Raw genomic sequence first — 23,539 nt, 5'->3', positions numbered from 1 at the left:
AAGAGATGGAGGGGGAGGGGGGTGGGGGGGGGGTTGACCTTTTGAGAATGATTATATATACAGTATATATATTATATATTTTCCTTTTTATGAGTGTGTTTTAACTTTTCCTCCTTCAGTCTTTTACAAACGAGGTGACCTGGGTGTCCATACCCATTACTACTTTCCTCCCATCCTTTTGCGAAAGAGTAGCCAGTGTGAGTGTTTGTGTGCGTCTCTGTAAATAATTGTACTGTTGTTTGTGTGCGCACATGCTTTCATGGCAGGCCACTGAATTGTAAAGGGAAATTGAGGAGATAACTGCTGTAAATGCCTCAGACTTGTTGTTTTTATATTCACACATACAGTACATATAAACGTATATTTACATCTCTAGAGCAGCTTTGAGAGAAATGACTTAAACGGGCCTCATAGAGGCGGCGTGGGGATGTCTAGCAGTCCTGGGTCGCTTATCGATTCAAATAGTTTCACTACGATTGGGCGGGATTTGCACACGTGCTCGTTCAAGGCTTGGCGTGGCAAACGACGATCATTTCCCGGTTGTGACAACAGTGACACGACATGTTGTTTGGCTGAAAACGCTGCCCTCAGTGTGACAAATAAGATTTTTCTTTGGACCTGATTATCTGAAAGATTTTATGCGAACACTGCTGAACGTCGGTGTTTTGTTTTATATCTTCGAGAGCCAGAAACCAGAGTAGTTATATTTTCTTTTTTTTCTTTTTTTTTTGGTCTCATTTGCAAATGATGGCCAATTCATTGCACTGACCCGGGACGCTAGGCAAGCAACAGAGGGCACTCACGATCTCTATTACCTTTATGCATTTATACATACGAATCAATAAAGCAGATTTGTAAAATTTTAATATAAGGATGTTTTGTGGTTATCTGAACTGTTTTAGAATTTAGTGCTACCATTTGATGTTGTTATCGTGGTTGTCAATGTTGTAATTGTTGCGATAGAAAATTTTCAAGTGGGTGAATCTTTTAGAAGTAGTTCAGGGGGCGGGTGAGCTTTTGGTTGGAATTTTGTTGTAGCATCCCGGCTAATGGTGTGAAGATGTGGGGCTCCTGGATGGATGAACTCATTTGTTGGTCCAAGGACAACTTGGGGCTTAGGTGGCAAATTCAGGTCCAGAAAGTAAAAACCCTGCCACAGTTTGGCTTTACCGTCTTGTGGTAGCTAGCTAGCTCCCGACTAGGGAATTAAGCACCCGGGTTCCTAGCTAGTAAAATGAATAACCCTGACACAGTTTGGCTTTAGCCCCTTGTGCTAGCTAACTAGCTCCCGACTAGGTAACGAAGCACCCGGAGTGCTAGCTAGTAAAAGTAAAAACCCTGCCACAGTTTGGCTTTAGCCCCTTGTGCTAGCTAGCTAGTTTCCTAACAGATAACTGAGCAACCGGGGAGCAAGCTAGTAAAAAGCAAAAACCCTGCCACACTTTGGCTTTAGCCTGTTGTGTTAGCTAGTTTGGCTTTCTCCCCAGGTGCTAGCCAGCTAGCTAGTTTGGCTTTCTCCCTATCACATAACCGAGCACTTGGAGAGCTAGCTAGGAAGCTCGCTAGCAAGCAACTGGGGCTAAAGCAAAACTGTGGCAGGGTTTTTCCTTTCTGGACCTGGATTTGCCACCTCTGTGTGTAGCACTCCAGGGTGATGAAACGGACCTGCCTCTGTGCGCCACCATCGGTTCTGACCAGTTAGATGGAGACAATCAGGGATTGCAATTGTAGTGATTAGTGAAGCTAGATTGGGGGATTTGTTTTCAAATGGTTTGTTATGGGCAATGAGATTAATTTTTTAAAGTGTTTCAATTCCTCTGTGTATTTGATGTGTACCCCACTTACTCTTAAAAGTCTTTGCTATACAAGTGTGACTTTATTATCATGCGTTTTTAACACTGGACTGAATTAATTGACTTAAGCATGAGCACTGCCCCTCTCGATTAATGTTTTAAACCATCATTTGCCTTGTGTAGTTGCTCCGAATGTTGCTTCTGGATCGCCGAGACTGGTGGAGCGGCAGTCGCCGTGCACGCCTCATCAGGGGGGTACAGCTCAGGGTAGAACCCTTTTGTAATAAACCATCCGTAAAGCATCAGGTTTATTATGAATGAGTTTGAGCGCTTACCTGTTGAAGGCGTGCGCGTTGGCCTTAAGCCCAGAGTTGGGAGGGTTGTCCAGAGATGGAATTGTGTGAAATGAGGCACTATACGGCAAATCAGGACGCTGTGGTTTAATATTCATCTAGTTTTAGAAATTCAATTTTTAAATTGGAAGTCAAGTCAAACACTTTCCTTTCAATATCTTCGCGAAAAAACAAAGCTGTAATTTTTTTTTTCCCCCCCTCATTGTGGTTTTTGGTCGACTGTTGTCTCTGTATTTCTTTTCACGTTTCATTTGCTTGTATCAATCAGTGGGGATGTGCATTGGTGGTATAGTTGCATAGGCTTTAGACAATTTTGGTTGACTAGATTTTGCTTGCCTGCATGCCAGACTATTCTCCTACTTAAGTTTTTGAATCATATTTATAAGGATAAAGAAAAAGTATAAATGCTTTTTTTTTTTTTTGGTGTAAATGTTTATCACTTTAACTGTTTAGCAATATCTGTTCAGTCTCCTTATGTGTATTTTGTTTTTTTATATATATATATAAAGATTCCCACAATGTCAGTTTTGTCTATTGTAAGGTGAAGATGTATGAGGTGGGTCTGCTCTTGGGTCGTGTTCAAATTCAAACGAGGTACTTTGTTCAAACATGGGCCCGTTTTTAAGAGCAGTTTTATCCCCTCTCATCTTTGCCTAGTGAGCCTCCATGTTGTCTCCTTCTTCCTGGTTTGTACCTGTGGCTAAGCCTTTTATTTTTTTATTTTTATTTTTTATTTTTGCCCTTTTCTCCAGGGCAACAACCCTTTCACAAAAAAAAAGTTACCTCTTTTTACCTGTTATAAATTAAAGAATTATTTCTGTCCCAAAGGGGGAGAGCATGACAAACTGTTAAATTCCCATTATCACTTTGTTTATATCACTTATCTTAATGGAGTTCTTTGTGTATTTTTTTTAATTTTTTTTGAGGGGTCGTTTTAGCTCTGCTCTACATTGGGTGTGTTTTTTTATTTTTATTTTTTATTTTTTTTGTCCACTAGTGTTCTCTAATAGCAGTACAAAGTATCTGAACGCTTCAATTCGATGAATGGAGCTGTCAAACACTTACTGACCAGTAGGTGGGGCATGTTGTAGAACCTCCCCTGTATTTGGCCATTCACACAGTATTGCTATTATAAAATGCTTTACTTTTTTAATTATTATTTTTTTAGCCTGCAGGGAACTCTTGTGTTTAATGTGCAAAGTAATAAATTGGTATTTTATGCCTGTAACGTTGACTGTGTCTTCTGATCATTTACCACTGATAATGGGCACGTGTGTGTATCTAATTTGTCACTAGGTGGCGTTTTTGTCCCACAAATCTCACAATACAACAGTAAGAGTACTTTAAATGGTTTTTCTGTAGGCTTTTTCCAAATAAGTCAATATAACCTCGTATAAGGTGCCATGGTATTGTATGTACGTTACATATTTAAATTTGTATAATTCAACAATATGCACAAAAAATAAACCATCCCGTTCCGACTGAATTGTCGCCCCTCTAGCCCCGCCCCCGTCCCGCTTCCTAAGTCCCGACCTGTTGCCATGACCACCGTTACCTCGCTACAGAAGAAAGGAAACCCGACACACAGATCTTGATGACATATTTAATTCATTAGCACATTCAGGTTGAGTCTACATAATGCAGGTGGGAAGAACAGTAGTGATTTAAAAAACGAAGAAACGCCTTCATTTACATTGGATATGAAACATACATGAGCCAAACGGCAGTTGTCATTTTACTAGTTTCTCAAACAACTATTTGGGTAAAATGGCTGCCGTTTTTACCTCTGACCTCTGGCTTGTCACTTCACTGTTTTTAAAGATGTTAAGGCTTTTGTTGTTTTGTTTTTTTAATAGAAAAATGCAACTCAGACTGCTGTTTTTTAAAGGAACATGGGGTGAAACTGTTCGTAACCCCCTTTGAGAGGACACAATGTTTTTGTGTCAACTGATCCATTCCTACCCCGCCCACTGCATCCATTTGTTTGCTCCCCCACGTTTGAAGACGTGATGTGCTATCCGAGCTGATATCTCAAAACCGATTTGGACCTTTTTGGACTACCCTGTTAGCGTTAGAGGAGGGGGAAGGGTAAGACAGCTGAAGTGGCTTCATCAAGGCTTGAATCCCTGAGTGCTTGTCTGCACCGCGCCAACGGTGAATGAAGGGTCTTGCTGCTGTTTTCATTATTTGCGAATACATTTTCTCATCGGAATTACTCGCCAGACGACGTGGATGTTTTCTTCCAAATAACACTAAGGTACGAGTCTGACTTATCAAGGTAAAGTGTCTGAAGTCAGTTTCAAGACCCGCTTAAGCCACAGGTGGCTGCACAGCTATTGCCTACTCAATAATGCATTGAGTCAAGCGTAGGAATGAGAGGGAGGAGAAAGTGTGTGGCTCTGTGATCCATTTTCATCGGCTGGATGTCGATTACCAGGAGAAAGTGGGAACGATTGTGTGAAACTGGATAAAAGAAGCAGAAACCTACATTTTGGGAGATTTTTATCCTTTCACTAACCTCTAATTGTCGCCATGGTGAACACGGGCATGCAACTCATCAGCTTCACCTGCGCCGTGACCGGCTGGATCATAGCCATCGCCGTCACGGCCCTGCCCCAGTGGAAGGTGTCGGCCTTCGTCGGCAGCAACATCCTGACGTCGGAGATCAAGTGGGAGGGCATCTGGATGAGCTGCGTCTACCAGACCACCGGCCACATGCAGTGCAAGACGTACGACTCCATGCTGGCCTTGCCTCCCGACGTCCAGGCCGCGCGCGCCCTCATGTGCTTGGCCATCTTCATGGGCTGGCTCTCCTGCACCGTATCCTGCTGCGGCATGAAGTGCACCACCTGCGCCGGGGACGACCGGCGGGCCAAGGCGGGCATCGCGCTCTCCGGCGGGATTCTGTTCATCGTGACGGGCCTGTGCGTTCTCGTTCCCGTTTCCTGGACGGCGAACACGGTGGTGGAGGATTTCTACAACCCCAACGTGCCCGTGATGCACAAACGGGAGCTGGGTCAGGCCATTTATCTGGGCTGGGCCGCCGCCGTTATTTTGATGATAAGCGGCGCTGTGCTGAGCAGCACCTGCCCCCTGGTGGAGGGAGGCGGTAGATACCGCAGGGGCTACGTGGGTCGCAGCTTTGCTAACTCGCCCGCTTCGGCGCCGAATCTACCCAAAACCATCACATCGACCAGTCTACCACTTAAGGAGTATGTGTAGAGAGAAAACATTATTACTGTCAAGACGCAATAACAAAATGACTATATTAATTAAATCAATATTTTGCTCAATTTCTGTATTTATTTGTAGGCTTTATTTCAAGGTATCGGTACTTGCGACGGTGGCCGATACACTTGTGGCCATATTACAGTCGGATACAAGAAATTTGGAAGTCAAAGAATTAAAAAAAAAAGAAAAAAATGTCTAATTGGGATATATAGGTATATATCTTTTAATTATGTTATTGTTTTTTGGGGAAATTTTTATGTTCAAAAGTAGGGATGGCGTACCAATATGAGGCATCGGTATCAGTCTGATACTAGGCCTTACTTTAAGGTATCAGTACTTAGAACTTCTTGTGGCCGTTTTACGATCAAGAACTAGAAATTAGAAGAATAGAATATAGCCATTAATATCATGTAATTTTGGGATAGGTTCTTATTTATTTATTTATTTATTTATTTAGCTGTTATATTTTTTGGGGCTAATTTTATGTAACAAACAAATTGTATCAGTACTTGGTATCGGTGACTACTCAACAGAGTACTAAAAAAAAGTGGTATAAAATGTCCCTATTTATTTGTATTTAAACTTTTTTTCTGTATATTCCTTAGTGCCTCGTTTTGTCAGATCAAAGCAAAAAAAATAAAATAAAAATAAAAATGTTTTATGAATTATGACGTTATTTCCTGTCTAAGGGCTAACTGAATTTTTAACAACTAGAATAAAAAAAAGTTTGTTAAAGTGTGGATCTGTTTATATCTTTTAGCGTGCTGTATTATTAAATACATTTATTTTGGGGACATTTTGTCAATAAAGGAAACATAATGATGCTTTATTGTTCCAAAACTGGACCTTATTATTACTATCTGGTGAATTAAATTGTGAATGCAAAATTAAATCTCCATTTGTTCTTTTGACACTCACACTCATTCCATTGCAAAGCTGTGAGAGTGCAAACGTTGCGCTCATCTCGTCTCAGACTCCATGAAGAAAGACACTCTGCAAAGAGTATCTGAAATTGGACAAAGAAGGGATTGGCTTTACAAGAAGTATCCTACATACATTATACTATGTAGATAAAGTTAAAGGTATTAAGCACACTTGGTCATTAAATGTAACGGAATAAACGTATCTTCAGTGAACTCTCAGTAAGTGATATCAACCTGTGATTTGATCCTCTGCACTTGGACTGTCCAAGTCTTTCCATCGCTTGGTAGAAGACACCAAAAGGTTGAGGTCCCCTGAACTGAGTGCGCGCAACAGAGTCTTCCTCCTCATCAATCTGAATACATGATTTGAGGAAGGGCAGGACAGACTGTGATACAATTCCAAATTCCAATCCAAGCATTAGCAAAAGAGGATACTGTTGTCGATAGTGACGATCGGCATCCTGCAGCCACTCCAGCATGTCGACGACGGATGGGATGACACCCGAGCGCTCGGTTACAGCGGCCAAATCCAGACTCTCTGTGTTTTGCTCATACAACTGGATAACTGTTGAGACCTGGTTCGTCAAAGAGTCTCTCAGTGACTGGAGTGAAGCCCTATGAGAAAAAAAATGCATCCACTGTATATGATTGCAATAAATTTGGATCCAGTACCACCAGCTTTATACAGTTGTTATGCATATTCACTTACATATTTTCGTTGAGCATGCACAACACCGTATCCATGGCTTGCGAGAGCTTGAAACGGAGCAGTTCCTCCACTTCCGGAAAGTCTCTCAGCGGCGTGTTGGGGATATGGACGTTGGAAAGCGCCCTCGATTGCTCTGCCAAGTTCTCCAGCGATGCCATCAGAGGGACGCAATCTTCCAAAACGCTCCTCCATATTTTTTGGTTGCTTTCCAGATTACGGAAGCTTTTCCTCAATACTTGATGGATGGTTAGCATGGCATGTTGCGACATTTTTTTGGGATTAAACAATTAGTCGAGTTACATCGAATCGAGACCAACACATTTATGTCTTACTGATAAATGTAACATTTGCACCAACGCAAATCGCCATCTTCACGTTCCCATCTCGCTTTTCCACGATTTCCGGTCACGAGCTGTAAACACATGACGTGTTACACTCCTATTGGCCTGTTCTCGATGGGAAATGACGTCAAAACTCGCGAGCTGATTGGCGCATCTTGGGTCTTATCCCCTCCCAGACGGGAATTTCAAATTACGTTCACAGTTTGCAAACCGCGTGAAAGGACGAAGACGAGAACCCATTTTAAAACAGAATAGCGAGCCAATAAAAACATCAGGTAATATTCCATATGACCATACAACATTTGGAATGTCGCACGGGTCGTGATCTAAATGTTTTTAAAGCCGTATCTGCTAAAATACATTGCAACCTCCATGCTTGGCTCAGACAAACATGACATGAGCATAACCGTTACGACCCGAGTAGCTTGCTTTCACGGTAGCATATTTCCTCCATTAATTTCGCTTTGCAGCCAATCATTATAACGTTTTGCTTTCGCTTTTTCACCCTACGTTCAGGCATGGCTCCCAGGAAAACGACCACGTCCACTAAGCAACGCAAAAAAACACCCAAGATGGTCAAACTCGAAGGATTCTTGGGCGACTTCGACGGCGAAGGTAAATGAAAGTGATGAAAAAGTTAGACATGCTCGTGCATCACAGTTTTAAGTCCTTAAATTAACATCTATGGTGTTCGTAATTGGCTGTAGATATTTTGCTGTGACCGGCAACTCTCCTGCTGGTGCTATTTTGCCGTGAACGGCTGTGGTTGGTCAATCGCCGGACTGTTATGCACTGTGCTCGCTTGACCACTTAAAACCAATTTCTGTGTCTTTTGACCAAGTTTTCATTTTGTTTTGCCTAACCCCCAGAAAATAAACGTTAAAAAACAAAACAAAACAGGCGACAACTTTACGGTCACGGCAAAAATGTCCACAATGTTATGTCTTTGGTTCTTCAAGCTTTTGAACTGACTTAATTATGATGTTCACAGTAAATACACGACTTGAACAATTACAAGAGAGGAAGAGCCAGATGTTGCGGGATCTTCGCAACAATTATAACGTGGCACTCATTAAGCTCCCGGCCAGTGTCAGGAAAATGAGTTGGATGGAATATTTCAGTAAGTACAGTACTGCGTCTCGTTGAATAGTTTGTTGCCAGCCATGAATTGTCTCGTCAGTGGTGAGAAGTGTACGTTACACATGGAAAAGCAAATGAATGTTTTCCTTGTCTGCCTGCAGAGTTCGAGCAACTCGAATCCCCGGCAGCGGATGATGCAAAGGTAAGTTGCGATTGAGTGTCCCGGGCTTCAATATTCCGCTCGTTACCTTGCTCATCTTGTAAAGTCTGTTCGCAGAGACAAGAGGCGGCAGCAAGTGTAGAGAAGGTTATGACTGACGACCACGCAGTCCTCACCAAAGCTGCCAAGAAAAGTATGGAAAAAAATAATTACATAATTAGCTTCTTGTTGCTTTCTAAAGCACACTCAATAACGGCATTTTTTGTCTACCAATAAATATCCAGCGTCGAAGAAGCGCACAGCCAAATCCAGTTCAAATGATGAAAACACACCGAGAACTTTACGGAAGGTAATAGCTCATTTTGACAGAGTGCACTGTCTCAGTCATTTTGCAGTATGAAACCACGTCTTCTGCATTCAGGGGAAGACGGCAAGAAAGCCTCCAACTACGTCAAAACGAGCAAAAGCTTTGTCAGTCAGCCAACAAAAATCTTCAGTAAGAAGGTAGGACACAAACTAATTTGTTGTTTCTTTTGCCGTGGCTGATTCTATGGTACGTTCTGAACCAGAAAGCTTTCATAGTTTTTTTTTTGTTTTTTTTCACTGACATAATATTTATTAGGAATGTAACAAAAAATGATTTGAATCTTAATTTAGATCAAAGAATTCCATGTTGACGCCTGCCAGAGCCCTGCTGGACGCCACTTTGATGGGCCCGACTCCTCTCATCACGCCACGCTTTGACCCGAGGTAACCTCCACATGAGAGGCGGGCACCTGACGTTGCTCGCTTCTGTGACAGTTTGGTCAAAAGGTCCCAACGCATTGCTCAATTTTTTGGACCTCAGGCTTCCCAAGACTCCATGCGTAAGAGTTCCTCGTCACAAGGAGAGGGTCTACAGTATTTCCGTCAACGGCTCCCCCATCTCGGCCGCCAACCAAGAAATTACGATAAACATCCCAGTTGGTAATGGTGAGGTGAGTGCACTTTAGATCCTGCAATATGGATTTGGCGAAAAAGTCCAACTGTGTTTATGAATGAGACTGACATCAAAGTTGTTTGTTTTCAGAGCATTCAGTTGTTGGCCAGTCAGATGGATTCCGTGGACCTGTCCCAGCTGGACGAAACCACCTTGAGGAGCATGCGCTGTTTGCAGGTAATTTATGTATATATCATCTCTATTATGCTGGATTGACATTGCAGTTCTGCTATTTATTTTATTTAAACATTGCCATGACATATCTAAATTGTTCGACTTGAGACAAATATTTAAAATTAATGTTAATAAGCGTAGTACTTTGTAGTTGGAGTACCAATTTTATTTTTTTTTATCTAAATTTTTTTTTCTCCAACAGAATCGTCTCACGTCACTATGTGGATAAAAGTTCTGACCCCAATTATAAAATCGTTTTCACTTAATTTTGTGACTTTGGATCCCTTCTTTTCTGCCCCCTTGTTATATTTTCTAATTTCAAATGACTGACTTAGTGTTGTAGAGTGTGATTCTCATTGTACTATAAATTTGTTTTCTTTCTGTCCAACGCATTCTTTGGAATTCAATCACTTGACTGCTGTTCACGTATAAATGCAAGGTTTTACGTTTCGGTTTTTATACTGCGTCCATTTTGTCGTGTCAAGGGTTTGGGGGGGCCTCTCTGCCTTGTCTGTTATTTTGGCTGCACGGTCAAGCCTGGACTTGAGTCACATGGCTGAAATGGTCTTTTGTACTGATGCTTTGTTGATTGTATGCCTTTTCATTATTGTACATAATACAATAAAAGGGGTTGAACACCAACACTGAATTGAGTTGAGTAAATGTGTGTATTTTATTTAGCCAGAATGTCATGGTACTGCTGCACTTTTTTTTTTTGGTAGCTTTGCAATATCTGCTAACAATCATTAGATGGAGTGCTTTAAATTACCATGCTGTACTACAACAAAAATGCCACTAGATGGCAGCATTAGTTCATTGACATTTTAGTTGTTTTTTTGCAGAGCTTACTCATTGCTTTTTCTCATCGATTGCTCTTTAGACTTTCAAATAATAAATGCCTCCTTTTGAAAGCAGGTTTAGATATGTTGAAGAATAATTTAACGTTCACCCTCATTTTTATTTGCATCTTTCTTGATACTCTGATCAGATCTTAGCTGAATCCAATGAGAAGAACAAACAGAATGAAAATGGGCAATTGTTTGAGAAATGAGGAGTTTGCTCCATGATGTCATAATTTCATGGTGACGACACTTGCCACTGACACGTGATTCAAATCACTTCTCTCCGTGGCGAGTAATTTATACCATAATTCACGCTTCAAGTGGAATTAAATTCAAATATGTTAAACACACTTCATTTTACCCACCACTCATTTGCAGTGTTTTAATACGTATACAATGTTGACGTATATTTTATGTTTTACTGTATGTGGAATGCTAACACAAACTCAAGTTCATGATGCGGTCAAATTTGTTTGACAAAGTGACCTCAATTATCACATCAAAACTAATGTGCAACGTTGTCGATGCTTTGACAGCAACCTGGAGAAGAAAATAAGAGATACTCTCAATTGCGGAAGTCTTAACTTCTCTGCCTTTCACATCCGTATAAAAATGGGCGTGTAGTATACCATCTCTATTATAAACAGTATCGTGCAAAATTAAAAGAATGTTACAGTACTATTGTGATTTTGGGCAGTACGGGATATTTGTGAATAGTGAAAATCTGCGCTCATTGTAAATGTATTGAAATTAAATAGATATATTAATCTGTGGGTTCAAAACTACGAGTATGCGGGCATCCACTGTAGTAGTAATAGTAGTACTAATAATTTCTAATGCTGAAGCTACTATGCAAGGAAAGTGTTAATAATTCATATCAGGTCGTCTTAATTGTATCGAGAAAACAAACAAAACAAAACATTTTGACGTTTTTCACAGGGACAGTGTGAAGAATTTAGTGCCATCTTGTGGCGAACTACTAGAATGCAACATTTTGGACGACGCACTGATATTTAATTAGTACTAATTAGTGTTTGGTGTGAGTGAGCGAGCAACAGTGGCTCTCAAGAACTCGCTGGAGAGGCTAACGAGCGGCTAGCAAGAACTAGCTTGACTTTCCAGTGGGAGAAGTTATCAAGAGGTTCAGTAAAGATGTGGGGGGAAAAAAAAGAGAGAGAGAAGCTAGCGAACGCAAAGCAGAGGGAGACAAGCGTGACTCGGCAACGACCACCTGTTGGCCCCACCTGTGGAAGGTAAGAGGCTAACTACGTTCTTGAAGTTCAGAAATACCTATTATATGTGAATGTGAGGGGACATTTTTTTTGTATATTATTAAAAATAATAGTTGGTTTTTAAAATGGCTGAATTATTTCACCACCAGATAGCGCTAAATAGTACACATTTTGGTCATTTTACACATTGCGGTCTCCGTGAAATGACGCCGTAAGGAACGATTGTCTTATTTGTCCTCGTGAATTGAGAAAGCTAGAGTTTATCCATGTCTTTATCATCAGTAAACTCTTTATTGAGCTTCTGCTCAAAGTTCCCTTGTCCTTTCATGACTTTGTTTGCACAGAGGGATATTCGTGAGTGGCGTAAACACGGCTGTTGGCAGGAAGTGGCAGCGAGCCTCTCACGCTGCTGGCACAGGAACATGCACTCTGACCTTCAGGGACGAGTGAACTGCCAATTAGAACTCGTTATGAAGCCTAAAGAGCTCGGCGGGGTTTTCACCTGGGACGAGGCGGCGGGTCAGGCCGGGGCCTCACCTTGGGTCTCCGCAGACGAGCTCGCAAATGCTCTCAAACTATTCCCGCTTGTTTTTCATGCATCATATGCTAACCAAGGAGTGGGACTGGAACTCTGCCCCAAACAGACTTAGCCGGGCCCCTTCCATCTGTACCATCTTAAGCACTTGATCATCTGCTGTCACTCACTGTGCAAACTACTGCGGTGCCAAAAAAAATTAAAAAATCACCTCCATATCCCCGAAAACGACAGATGTTGTGGTCAGCAGTGCATGCAGTTCAACTCCCTTGTTAGCGAAGTCTTCGCAGACCTGCGCTTCATCTCACAATCTTCACAATTTTGCTTGTGAATGGATCCTTTTCTTTTTTTTTTCTTTTTTCTAATTCTCTAGGTGGGTGGAGAATTGCCATATTGCACGGATGGCTCGCTTTTCAGTAAGCACGTGGGCAGTGGTGCAGTGACAGGTGCTGTATGAATGGGGCGGATTTTGAGGTCACGGAGCAACGCTTCCATATAAATCATCCACTGAGATGTGCGGGACGAGGAGGGACTGGGACCTGATACTTCAACTCGACTCACGCAGGTAAATAAAACATTTCAGGTACTTGTCACATGAGCAATACTTTTTGAAGTCATTTTTTTTTTAAATCATAGATTGGAGTCCAGTTGAACCATTAGGACTGTAGTTTTCAATTCAAATTTAAAGGGGAAGTCAATTTGAAATATTTCTTGACACTAATCTGTTATGTTTGACCTCACTAGTCTAAACATGACATTCTGATTAATATTACATTTGTGGAATATGAGTTATTCAGCAAAATGCAGCTGTTTTTATCAATTTCCGGGGCGGCCATTTTGGCACTTGCTGTCGAGTGAAAATGACATCACAGTTGCTCAGGTCTCAGGCAACAACCAATCACAGCTCCGCTTCAGAAAACAGGCGAGCTGTGATTGGTTGTTGCCTGAGCACCTCAGCAACTGTGATGTCATTTTCACTCGACGGCAAGTGGCAAAATGGACGCCTTGTGATATTGATAAAAACTGTTGGATTTTGCTGCTTAACTCACATTCCACTAACAAAATATGAACCAAAAATACTGTATTTAGACTGATGGGGCTGCATAGAACATATTATTGTCAAGAAATCTTTGGGGTGTTTGACTTCATGGTCCAGTTCTGTAAAATATCTTAATAGTGAAATCACACAAAAATATCATTTTCAAACTTAATCTGACATATACAAATCTTGTCCCTCAGTTAACATGTATCACTTTAACATGCTTCCTTGACGCCATTCCTATTCGAACAGGGCTCTGATGACATCTTGTGGCATCTTAAGGGATTTCAGAAAGAACACAAAAAAACGCAATTTGGTGAGTTTTCAGTTTCCCACAGCAACATAATGTAAATAAATGAGTTTGTAAATAGTGAATCACAAATATATTATATAGCATGCATTTTATTGCTGTTTAGTTGTCTTCTTCGTTTCCTCTTTTGCATTTACTTTCCAGATAAACTGCATTTAGCGTACAAAAGTTTTTCAAACGTAAACAATTCAAATTAATTGCTCTCTGTAATAATACATCGGGCACGCGGCCTACATATTGAGAACCGCTGATTTCGGGCACTCACTGCGGTAGTTGTCATTTTTCAGCATTTTGACTTTAGTAATTTTATATGTGACTTTGCGACTTGCAATATCCATCCATCCATCCATTTTCTTGACCGCTTATTCCTCACAAGGGTCGCGGGGGGTGCTGGCGCCTATCTCAGCTGGCCCTGGGCAGTAGGCGGGGGACACCCTGGACTGGTTGCCAACCAATCGCAGGGCACACAGAAACGAACAACCATCCACACTCACACCTAGGGACAATTCGGAGCGCCCAATTAACCTGCCATGCATGTCTTTGGAATGTGGGAGGAGACCGGAGTACCCGGAGAAGACCCACGCCGGCACGGGTAGAACATGCAAACTCCACCCAGGAAGGTCCGAGCCTGGACTCGAACCGGAGACCTCAGAACTGAGAAGCGGACGTGCTAACCACTCGACTACCATGCCGCTTCGACTTGCAATATTTTCTTTCAAAATCTTCTTTCAACATTTCGTTTGTCATTTGCAATTAGATAAATTATGATTGTTAATTTGAAGACCCACTTACTTTATAGTCTATAAATCTTGCTCGGAAAAATGTTTGTTATATAACATCCATCATCCCACTCATTTTCCCGAAAGTGGTATATAAATACAGTATACATAAAAAAAATAAAAATAAATAAATAATAATAATAATAATTATCCAGGGCGAGTACCAATACGAGGTCTCAGTTTTGGGTGGATAACTGACCTTATTTCAGGGTATATTTCAAAGTAGCTGTACTTAATAACAGCGTCGCCCTCTTGTGGCCGATTTTAACATCAGGAATTAGACATTAGACCAGAAAATGGCTATTATTATTATTATTATGCAATTTTGTGGGAAAGTGCGAGATTGGGATACGTAGGCCTTTCTTTAAAAAAATATTCTTTTGTAAGGGATTTTTTTTTGTATCAAAAGTGCTGCTAGTATTGGCACTTGGTATTTGTATCAGTGGCTAAGAGTTGAGTACTCATACTGTTATTGTTATGCAAAAAGAGTGGTATATAAAATTTAAGCTTTTAGTTTAACTCATTCACTACCGTTGACGGTTATAGACGTCAAAGATCCATTTTTAGTCGGCTGGCAGTGAATGAGTTAAGTTGTATATATCGAGTTGTATAGATTTGATTATTTTGTATATAACATAAAATGAGCCACTTCTAATAGGCAGCTATTTATGACCACAACGATTCAAACTGATCTTCCATTATTAGCTCTGTAAAGCAGGTTATGTTTTTATTGGCAGTTTGTTAGTTGGCAAGATGATGTAAAAGCTACCCGGAATCAATACTTTTTGTTGCCAACTGGCATAAAGCTGTCAATTCAGGATTTAATTAGATTTTCTGTCTGTGGCATTTTGGAACATTTTTCCCCCCCCCCTCCGCTGTGTACCATTGTATGGCTATTTTGTCCACTTGTTCCGTGCCTTATCTTCTTCCAGTTTGCATCCTCACGATTGCTTTTCGCTGTACCCATGAAGTGCATCCTCCTCAACAAAGCTCTTCTCTCCCCCCTAACTGCCAGCGCCCTTTTGGTTAATTGAGCTCCCAACCCTGGGGAACCTGCCAAATTTCCCGCCAAGACGGATGAACCTGGTGGGGGCACGTTCTCCTGGAGAAATGAATTCTCCGGCGCGTCGGGGCCGCCTATGCACCCCATCCGTCAAGTTGCTCCCCTAATCGATTTATTCACGTACTTACATCGCCTCCTGCCACTGTCTCTCACTCAATCCATAGTGGGACAACCGGGGTTTGACAACACCCTTATTTTGCTATGTTTGTCAGCAAAAATAAAATAAAAATGTCATTTGACACACCCAAAAATGATGACGTGGCAAATGGGGACGTGCCGCTTCCCAGACACGTGTTGGTCGGGTGGCCAGCAGGGTCCTGATGGTGTTTTGATGGGCGGCCCCTGATGACAGGTGGGATTGAAAAGAACATCTGCCGCCATTAAAAAAAAAAAAAAAAAAAATCGTGTGGAAATTAGGCTCTGAAGGAAGTGAAGCAGGAGGTTTGCTGATGGCGCAGGGACAAGCGTTTCCTCGGCCTCCCTCAGCGACACTAAAAAACAAAGATATTTGTCAGCAAAGGACATGATGGGGATTGCTGTTGTGTAATGCAAACATATGTGGATATAATACTCATGAGGGCTGGGGTTTGTGGGGGGGGGTGCATAATATGTGAGATGAGATGTACATTAGTTCCTCAACTATTAGCCTCTGTTACAATAACATGACATCTAAATGCATGTTGTTGTTGTTGTTGTTGTTGTTTTTAAACTTGGTAAGTGTCCCTGTCGGCTGGAAACCAATTCTCAGCTCATCAACCCTGAGAGGTGACACCTAATTGTGTAATTAGCATTATTACATACCTTAGTTGCAGTCATTTTATTTTGTTTTAAAGTCTCTGTAAAATTCAGACACGCGTTTTTCATTTGAGTCCGTCATAAGTCGCCGTTCCCCAACTTTTGAACAACAGAAATGTCTTTGTTTACATTGGTGGTTATGCACTGGTGTTTTTAAGGCTGGCATGGCTGCTTAGAATGTCTTGTTGTTGGTTGTGAAGATAGAAGGGGAATTAAAAAAAAAATAAAAATTCTGACTTGACAGGGAGTGTGGTGACCAGGGCTTTGAGCTCGATTGGCTGCTTTAGAGTGCCTCATTGTTGCAGTGTGGAAAAGTCCCACGATGATCTGGTGATATTTATTCCAGCTATTACAGGTGTTAGGTTTGGTTTTGCTAGTTGAAGTAACATGACTTTTTCTAGGTCAGGGATCAAGCAACCTTAACAGTCAAAAAAGGGCAAAAAAAATAAAAAATCTGTCTGGAGCCACGAAACCTTTTGAACGTTGTAATGAACAAAACAGTATGGACATGTTATGGTAATTTTCTTCCACTCTTCTTCCTCCATTTTTGGACATTTTATGGCTATTTTTTTTTTTTTTAACCTTTTTTTCGTGCCATTTTTCGCTATCAATTTTCTGACATTTGTTTGCGATTTTGTGAACATTTTATAGTGTTTATTATGATTTTCTGACTTTAAAAATATGTTTTCTGACTTTTGGGGGAATTTTGTGTTCATTATATTAATTTTCAGGATTTTTTAAATTTTGTTTTTGGACAGATTATGGCTACTTTTTGAACATTTTCCTTTCTGCCTTTTTTATATATATATATAAAAAAAGAATAATCATTTTCAGATTTTTGTTTTTTTAATTAATTGTTTTTTCTTGGGGGGGAGCAGGCAATTTTGTGTACATTATATAGTATTTTTTTTTGTTGCTTTTCCTCGATCTTTTTTTGGAAATTTTGTGGTATAAAAGTAACCATTTAGATCTACCTTTTGTGTATTTTTTTCCTGACAACTTATAACGTACAACTTTTTCTGACATTTTATTGAATATTTAATTGTTCTTTTTTAAAAATCTGAATCATTTTTATTCAAAGAACATTTTATCTAAAAAAGAAAAAAAAATAGAAAAAAAACAAATTTCAACAAATTCTTTTAGAGATCAACAGGGACCACTGTTCTAGGTCATAGCGCTAATATTTAACAGTTCAAATTGTGGGCGGAGTGTCAGCACATCATAGCGTTTGTCCAGCGGAGACCACGGCTTGATTTTTCATGAATTCGAAGAAATGTCCCCTAATATACGCCTGACCACTAAGTGAGGAAGCAGTAGCGGTTGTAATTTAAAATGTAGTCAATAATTTAGTGAACAAAATCATTGAAAAATTGCAACAGCTGCCTTGAGACTGTTGGTGTTTCCCCTCCCCTGCTTGCTTCAATGTCCCTGTCAGACATCATGGCTGGAGCCAGCTACGATGTCCCCAAAGCCCCGACCTCCATAATTTCCCCTCCTCTCTCAGATTGACTTTACACTGTGTGTGCGCGTGGATACATTCATATGCATGTGTTTTATTTTGTTTCTGTAATTATAATAATATACAAATGTGTGAATAAAGCAGCATCCATCTCAGCGAGCGACCATTTTGCGCTTGCTTCCAACCGAAAATGACATCACAGCTGTTCAGGGCTCAATCACGGCTCGGCTTGCGAATGTCACGTGACCAAATTCGGAAAACAGGTGAGCCATGATTGGCCGTTACCTAGGGTTGCACACTTTCTCAAACCCGAAATAAGGGACAGGTGCACGGCACAGTGCCATGGTGGTGTGAGCATGATGTGTGTGATTAGATTCGAAATGCACAATAAAGTTTGTACATTCCCTTTAATCCTTACTACAGGCCATCATTATGTAACATTATACTAAACCTTAAAGAAACCACATTTTGCCTCTTTACCTAAAAAAACAAAACAAAAAGAAATGCAAAAGAGGAGCGTGACTCACCAAATTTACTTTGTCCATGGAGACTTTTCTTTCTTACAGGTTTATCCATTCTCTTTTCCCAACCGACCGGACAACACTACATATTATTATTATTATTATTATTATTATTATAATATATATATATATATATATATATAATTTTTTTTTTTTTTTTAGCCACTTACGCAGTATAGGCCGCTACAACAAATGTGATTGGCTGACAGGTGGCGTGCTTAGTGACATTGCCGTTTTAGCTGATCTAGGACCTGTAGAGTGCGGTTTGCTGTGTTAAGCGCTGATTGCGGAACTTGTCAGCAAGCTGAATTCTCGCAGTATTTGTTCATAAATAGTATGGGAATACATCTTGTATTGCTCCCGCTGATACGTTCGCATGTGTTCGACGTATTAAGATTGGCGACATGAAGCTGTGACGAAACCAGGAAGTGCCTCTCTCTCTCTCTAGTTGCCTCTCTTACCTTGTAAGATCTCCACATAACGTCGCACCCAGCAACTCATTTTATTGGCTACGAGCAACTTCCTTGTCACTTGTCAACCTATGGGAGCAGCCGTGGTCCAAAAATGGCAAAGATGCCGTTTACTGCATTTCGTGTAAGAATTGAGAATTATTTTACGGGACTTTTGAGGTCCCGTACGGGACATAACAACTTAGCCCCAAAATACGGGGCGTCCTGGATAATACGGGACAGTTGGCAACCCTACCATTACCTGAACCCTGAGCAACTATGATGTCATTTTCAGTCAGTGACAAAATGGCCGCCCCATGAGATGGGTAAAAACACTGTTTAGACTAGTAAGGCTGCATAGAACATATTGTCAGTCACATTTTTGAGTTGACTGTCAAAATTATATTTTTTTCGGTAGTTTGTGGCGTCGCCCTTATGTACTTTATGACAGCTTTTTAATTTAAATTTAAACTCAGTGTGGCATGATGACAAAAACATCCCGCACGACAGGGGAAAGCAGGTGCAGAGTTATTATAATTGAAGCAGTAATGAACACGGTGTGTGCTCAGCGTAAAGTTAATTAAATCACTCACGAGATGACAGCCGTAAGAAGCGACAACGACACAATCAGCTTCAAGAATTAAAAGCAGCTAAAGAGGACGACATCGGCGTATTCATTTTTCTTACGGTTGACTTCCTGTTGCGCTCATGTGTTAGCTGCATTTTGAGAAGCTATAGCATATCATTTGGCGGATAACTTTTTACACATTCTTTTCATGCTGGACCCCGGGCAGACTGAAAACTCATTTTTTATTTGGCTCAATGAATATGTGATGCAAATTCCAGGCAAGGCGACAGAGCAGGGATGAAATAAAGTGAATTCTCACCTCATTAATTATCTCCATTACAGAAAGAGGAGGAGTTGAGGCCGTAAAACGAGTAGCGCTAGGTAGCGAGTAGCAACGGATTGCCTTTTTGAGAAATAATTAAAGCCTCTTTGCAAGGCGCCTCTTGGGAAAATCGCCGTCTTCTATATGGTCTTACAATTGATGTTTGCTTTACCAGCTCCTCTGTATCAAGCAGACCTTCAATAAACTGTATCGCCCTATTTGGGAGAGTAATGCAGCCCTGTGCGGCCCTCAATTAGGTGTAAATGACACAGCAAATTGGAAAATTAGGAGGGGAGGGAAGGATAATTTGCACCGAAACAGGACTAAAAGCAATTCATTAGGAGGCTGGGAAGGGAGACAAAGGGTTCGACTCTGTCCTTGAACAAAACAGTCCAACCCCCCCCTTTTTTTTTTTTAGTTCAGATGTCTTACTGTTCACCTTGTAGGATGTTGGTTTGTGCAGGTGGATTATATTTATCATCTGATATGTGCTGTGTAGCATTGCAGGTTTTCTGCTGTAATCTTCTTTGTCACAATGTGTACGATCCAAAAGTTCTGCCTTTGCAAAAATAATGAGTTTATAATCCAACTGTCAGTTATTCTTCCATGTTTAATATAATCCTACCCTAATTGATCCTACATTTCTGCGCACTTTTTTTTTGCCGCCTAACAACTCCCACATAATACTTCATTTTTACATCGTTCAAATTTCAACTAGCTTAAAAAATTTCATGCCTCCCGGGGTATATATTAGGGATGTAACGATAACGGCAATATCGTGATATCGCAATATTAAAACTGCCACAATATATCGTCGTCTTGTCACGATATTAAAAGCAGTACATCTGTTTAAAAAAGTCCAGTTGATTTCCATTTGTGCAGTTCTTTCGCCCTCTGGTGGCTTTTTTATTTATTTATTATTTTTTTTTAAGTGCAGTTTAATTTTCACAAGGCACGTTTTGGCCCTTCTATGTTTAAAGTCCACGATAATGGTCAGATGAAGGGGAACATAATATGCTTGTGAGTCAATATGTGGAGGAACTCAATTTATTGTATGTTTTAATTTCTTATTTAATTTAATTCTTTTTTATGTATTAATTTAATTTATTAATGAAAAAATATCAATTTATTGTAATGCTTGTATTAGTGCCCCAATATAAATATTTATAAATGTTTTATATATATATTTTTTATTTTTCATTGCTGTAATGTACAAAAACACAATATTGTACTTTTTTTGCATGAGCTTTTTTTTTTTTTTTTTTTTTACACAATATTGAGACCTTCTTTTGTATCGCCATCCTCCCCACAATGTTGTGATAGTTATCGTATCGTGATATCATATCGTGATGATTGAATATTGTTACATCCTTAGTATATATATCATCTGATTCCACATGACTTACAGTATTTGCACAATTTTATTTTTAATGTCAACGTTTTTCCATTCATTTTCAATGGGACAGTCATTTAACTATTTCTAAGTATTACTTTCCATGCCCACTTCCATATTTTTAACTTAGCATCATTACCAGGTACCACAGTTGGTAAAGCGCATTGTCCAGTAACTAGGAGGTTATAATTTCACAATTTATCTCTTAATGTGCTTTCAGCATTCCCACACAATTTCTCCAGAAATTGCACTTAGTCTAGTTTTCATTGCATTCCACAAGAAAAGTGAGCAGATGTTGTCAAATTTAGCTTACTTAAAACAACCATAAACTATTAAACACCAAGGCGGGGTAGTGGTGCGTTTAATTGCATATGGATTAAACAATTCGATTTTCACGGCACAATGATGCCGTTCCTCATATGTAAAGTTTGTCCCTCAAAAGTGACACTGAGAATCCTTTCGTACTATCACGTCTTAATCATTGTTTATTCCAGTGTGGTCAATCAAATGCTTTTATCGCTATTGTAACGCATCCCTCAGGTGCCATCTGGATGCATCTATAAACATGCATCATCCATTTTTTTTTGCGGTATAATAAAACACAACATCTTGCATGGTGGACTCTAGTATTCCCGGCGGATATGTAACGGCTAGTAATGCTTGTATTGGCGCTGCGAGACCCACAAAAACCTGCAGCCCGCCATTTGAATCGCTTGAGAAACACCTGTCTGATGAAATAAGTTGGGGGATCAATTTATCTTCATTTCCAGCTCTTTTTTTTATTTTTTATTTATTTATTCTTTTATTACAACCACTGGTGAGTGATATGATTAGAGGGCACTGGTAGTGCCTCATGAGTTACAACACAATGATCCCTCATTTTCCAGTAACACATGCACCCTAAACAAGATAATGTTGTACAAAGAAGGCGTTGTTAATTAATATAACTTGAGTGACAGCACAGTGAATATTTCAAACAATTATTTACTTAAGAATGGTCTTCTGGCTCCCGAGGCTTCGCTTGCCATCTGTTTGATTAATGTCCTGGCACAACCCTTTATTTTAAGTGAAAGATGAAAATAGAATTTTAGTCCATATACCACAACTGAGTTTTGGGTGCCAGCTAGCTAGCGAGCTACTTGGAAAATGTACAAAACCTAGCACAGTTATCATCTGTGTCATCGAAAGAAACACGTGTACTTGGTTTGTGTGGTGCCTACTTCAGGGTGGCATAAGTTGAGCCCATAGTTAATGATAGTTGCTAAGCAACCAAAACAGCAATTCACCTGGTGCCTTTTTCTGCTTGTTTGGCTGTAAAGTCAGCATAGCATAGCATAGCATAGCATGCTATGCTGTTTTTTATTTAAGCTAACATTTTTACTGCTAAAATCAGTCACGATACATTCAACGCATTCCATTGCTGTGATTTCCTTACCACGTCAACTTGAGTCACAGAGCTTGGGATATTTCAACACCCTCTAAATTTTTTCCCCTCCCTTTTTCTCTCTTTTTTTTTTTTTTTTTTTCGCCCCCCACTGTGCAACTTCGCCAAAATCCGTTGTTGTTGTCACTGTGAAATCACTCTGCCACCATCTCTCCGATTGGATGTCACAGCGTGAATATTTTCAAAAAAATGTTGAATATTAGTGGGCGCAGGGACCACATGCAAACCGGACATTTATAAGGAGGGTCAGAGCATAGACTCTGGATCGACTAGTCACTATCAGCGTCTAGGGATTTAACGATAAGGGCAATATCATGATATTGTGATATTAAAACTGCCACAATATCGTCGTCGTCATGTTCACAATATTGAAAAGGAAAACATCTGTTAAAAAAGTCAGGTTGATTTCCATTTGTGCAGTTCTAGCACCCTGTAGTGGCTAGTTTATTAGTGCAATTTAATTTCCATTAGGGATGTTTTGGCCTTTTATGTTTAAAATCTATGCTAATTGTCAGATGAAGGGGAACCTAATTTGCTTGTGAAGCGATCGTGTGCTTGCATTAGCAAGTGCCTCAATATTGTTATTAGAGATTGTAGGTGGGTTATATGCATTGCTGTTATGTACAAAAGCACAATATTGTGATTTTTTTTTTTTAGTATGAGCTATTTTTTTATATATATATATTTATTTTATTATTTATATAATTTTTATAATATTGTGATCTTTTTTTAAAATATCACCAACCCCTCCACGATATCATGATAATTATCGTATCGTGACCTTCATATCGTGATATCGTTTCGTGATGTTTGGATATCGTTACATCCCTATCAGGGTCATAATTAGGCTTACACGATCAGGATTTATGAGCAGATCAACGATCATCGAAAAAAACAAACAAAAAAACAATCACCCATTTGGTCAGAAGATGGAGCAAGATAACTTTTTAAAAAAAACCTTTCAGATTTACTGTACAGTCAACTACTGTCATTCGCAGGAAATAGTCTGACCCGGCCCACGAATAGCAAAAACGCACAAATAATT

At 40.1% G+C, this 23,539-nt stretch overlaps 4 protein-coding genes across 5 annotated transcripts in view; 3 read left to right on the top strand and 1 right to left on the bottom strand.

Annotated features, from left to right (window-relative positions):
* Nucleotides 1-3,709: 3,709 nt before the first annotated feature.
* On the top strand, nucleotides 3,710-6,297 carry cldn35 (claudin 35). The gene has a single exon (XM_077507330.1). It carries the CDS (start codon nucleotides 4,679-4,681, stop codon nucleotides 5,366-5,368), a length of 690 nt encoding a protein of 229 aa, XP_077363456.1. The 5' UTR covers nucleotides 3,710-4,678; the 3' UTR covers nucleotides 5,369-6,297.
* airim (AFG2 interacting ribosome maturation factor) lies at nucleotides 3,736-7,435 on the bottom strand. The gene is made up of 4 exons (XM_077507331.1): nucleotides 7,010-7,435; nucleotides 6,736-6,915; nucleotides 6,535-6,653; nucleotides 3,736-6,383 (listed from the first exon to the last, which is right to left on the bottom strand). Exons 1-4 carry the CDS (start codon nucleotides 7,276-7,278, stop codon nucleotides 6,337-6,339), a joined length of 615 nt encoding a protein of 204 aa, XP_077363457.1. The 5' UTR covers nucleotides 7,279-7,435; the 3' UTR covers nucleotides 3,736-6,336.
* Nucleotides 7,436-7,557: 122 nt separating this feature from the next.
* cdca8 (cell division cycle associated 8) lies at nucleotides 7,558-10,392 on the top strand. Its single transcript, XM_077507152.1, has 11 exons — nucleotides 7,558-7,625; nucleotides 7,867-7,965; nucleotides 8,342-8,470; nucleotides 8,592-8,632; nucleotides 8,708-8,783; nucleotides 8,875-8,939; nucleotides 9,012-9,094; nucleotides 9,248-9,340; nucleotides 9,438-9,567; nucleotides 9,660-9,746; nucleotides 9,946-10,392. Exons 2-11 carry the CDS (start codon nucleotides 7,869-7,871, stop codon nucleotides 9,970-9,972), a joined length of 828 nt encoding a protein of 275 aa, XP_077363278.1. The 5' UTR covers nucleotides 7,558-7,625; nucleotides 7,867-7,868; the 3' UTR covers nucleotides 9,973-10,392.
* Nucleotides 10,393-11,642: 1,250 nt separating this feature from the next.
* LOC144008020 (uncharacterized) overlaps nucleotides 11,643-23,539 on the top strand; it is an 89,467-nt gene continuing 77,570 nt past the window's right edge. For both annotated transcript variants that reach the window (XM_077508053.1, XM_077508054.1), the window contains exons 1-3: nucleotides 11,643-11,838; nucleotides 12,726-12,917; nucleotides 13,644-13,707. In XM_077508053.1, coding sequence (XP_077364179.1) covers nucleotides 12,865-12,917; nucleotides 13,644-13,707 — 117 coding nt within the window. In that variant the 5' untranslated portion in view covers nucleotides 11,643-11,838; nucleotides 12,726-12,864. The remainder of the gene's footprint in view (nucleotides 11,839-12,725; nucleotides 12,918-13,643; nucleotides 13,708-23,539) is intronic.

This window comes from Festucalex cinctus, chromosome 19 (genome assembly GCF_051991245.1).
Source record: "Festucalex cinctus isolate MCC-2025b chromosome 19, RoL_Fcin_1.0, whole genome shotgun sequence".
Lineage (NCBI taxonomy): Eukaryota > Metazoa > Chordata > Actinopteri > Syngnathiformes > Syngnathidae > Festucalex > Festucalex cinctus.
This window is presented reverse-complemented; position numbering and strand designations above follow the sequence as displayed.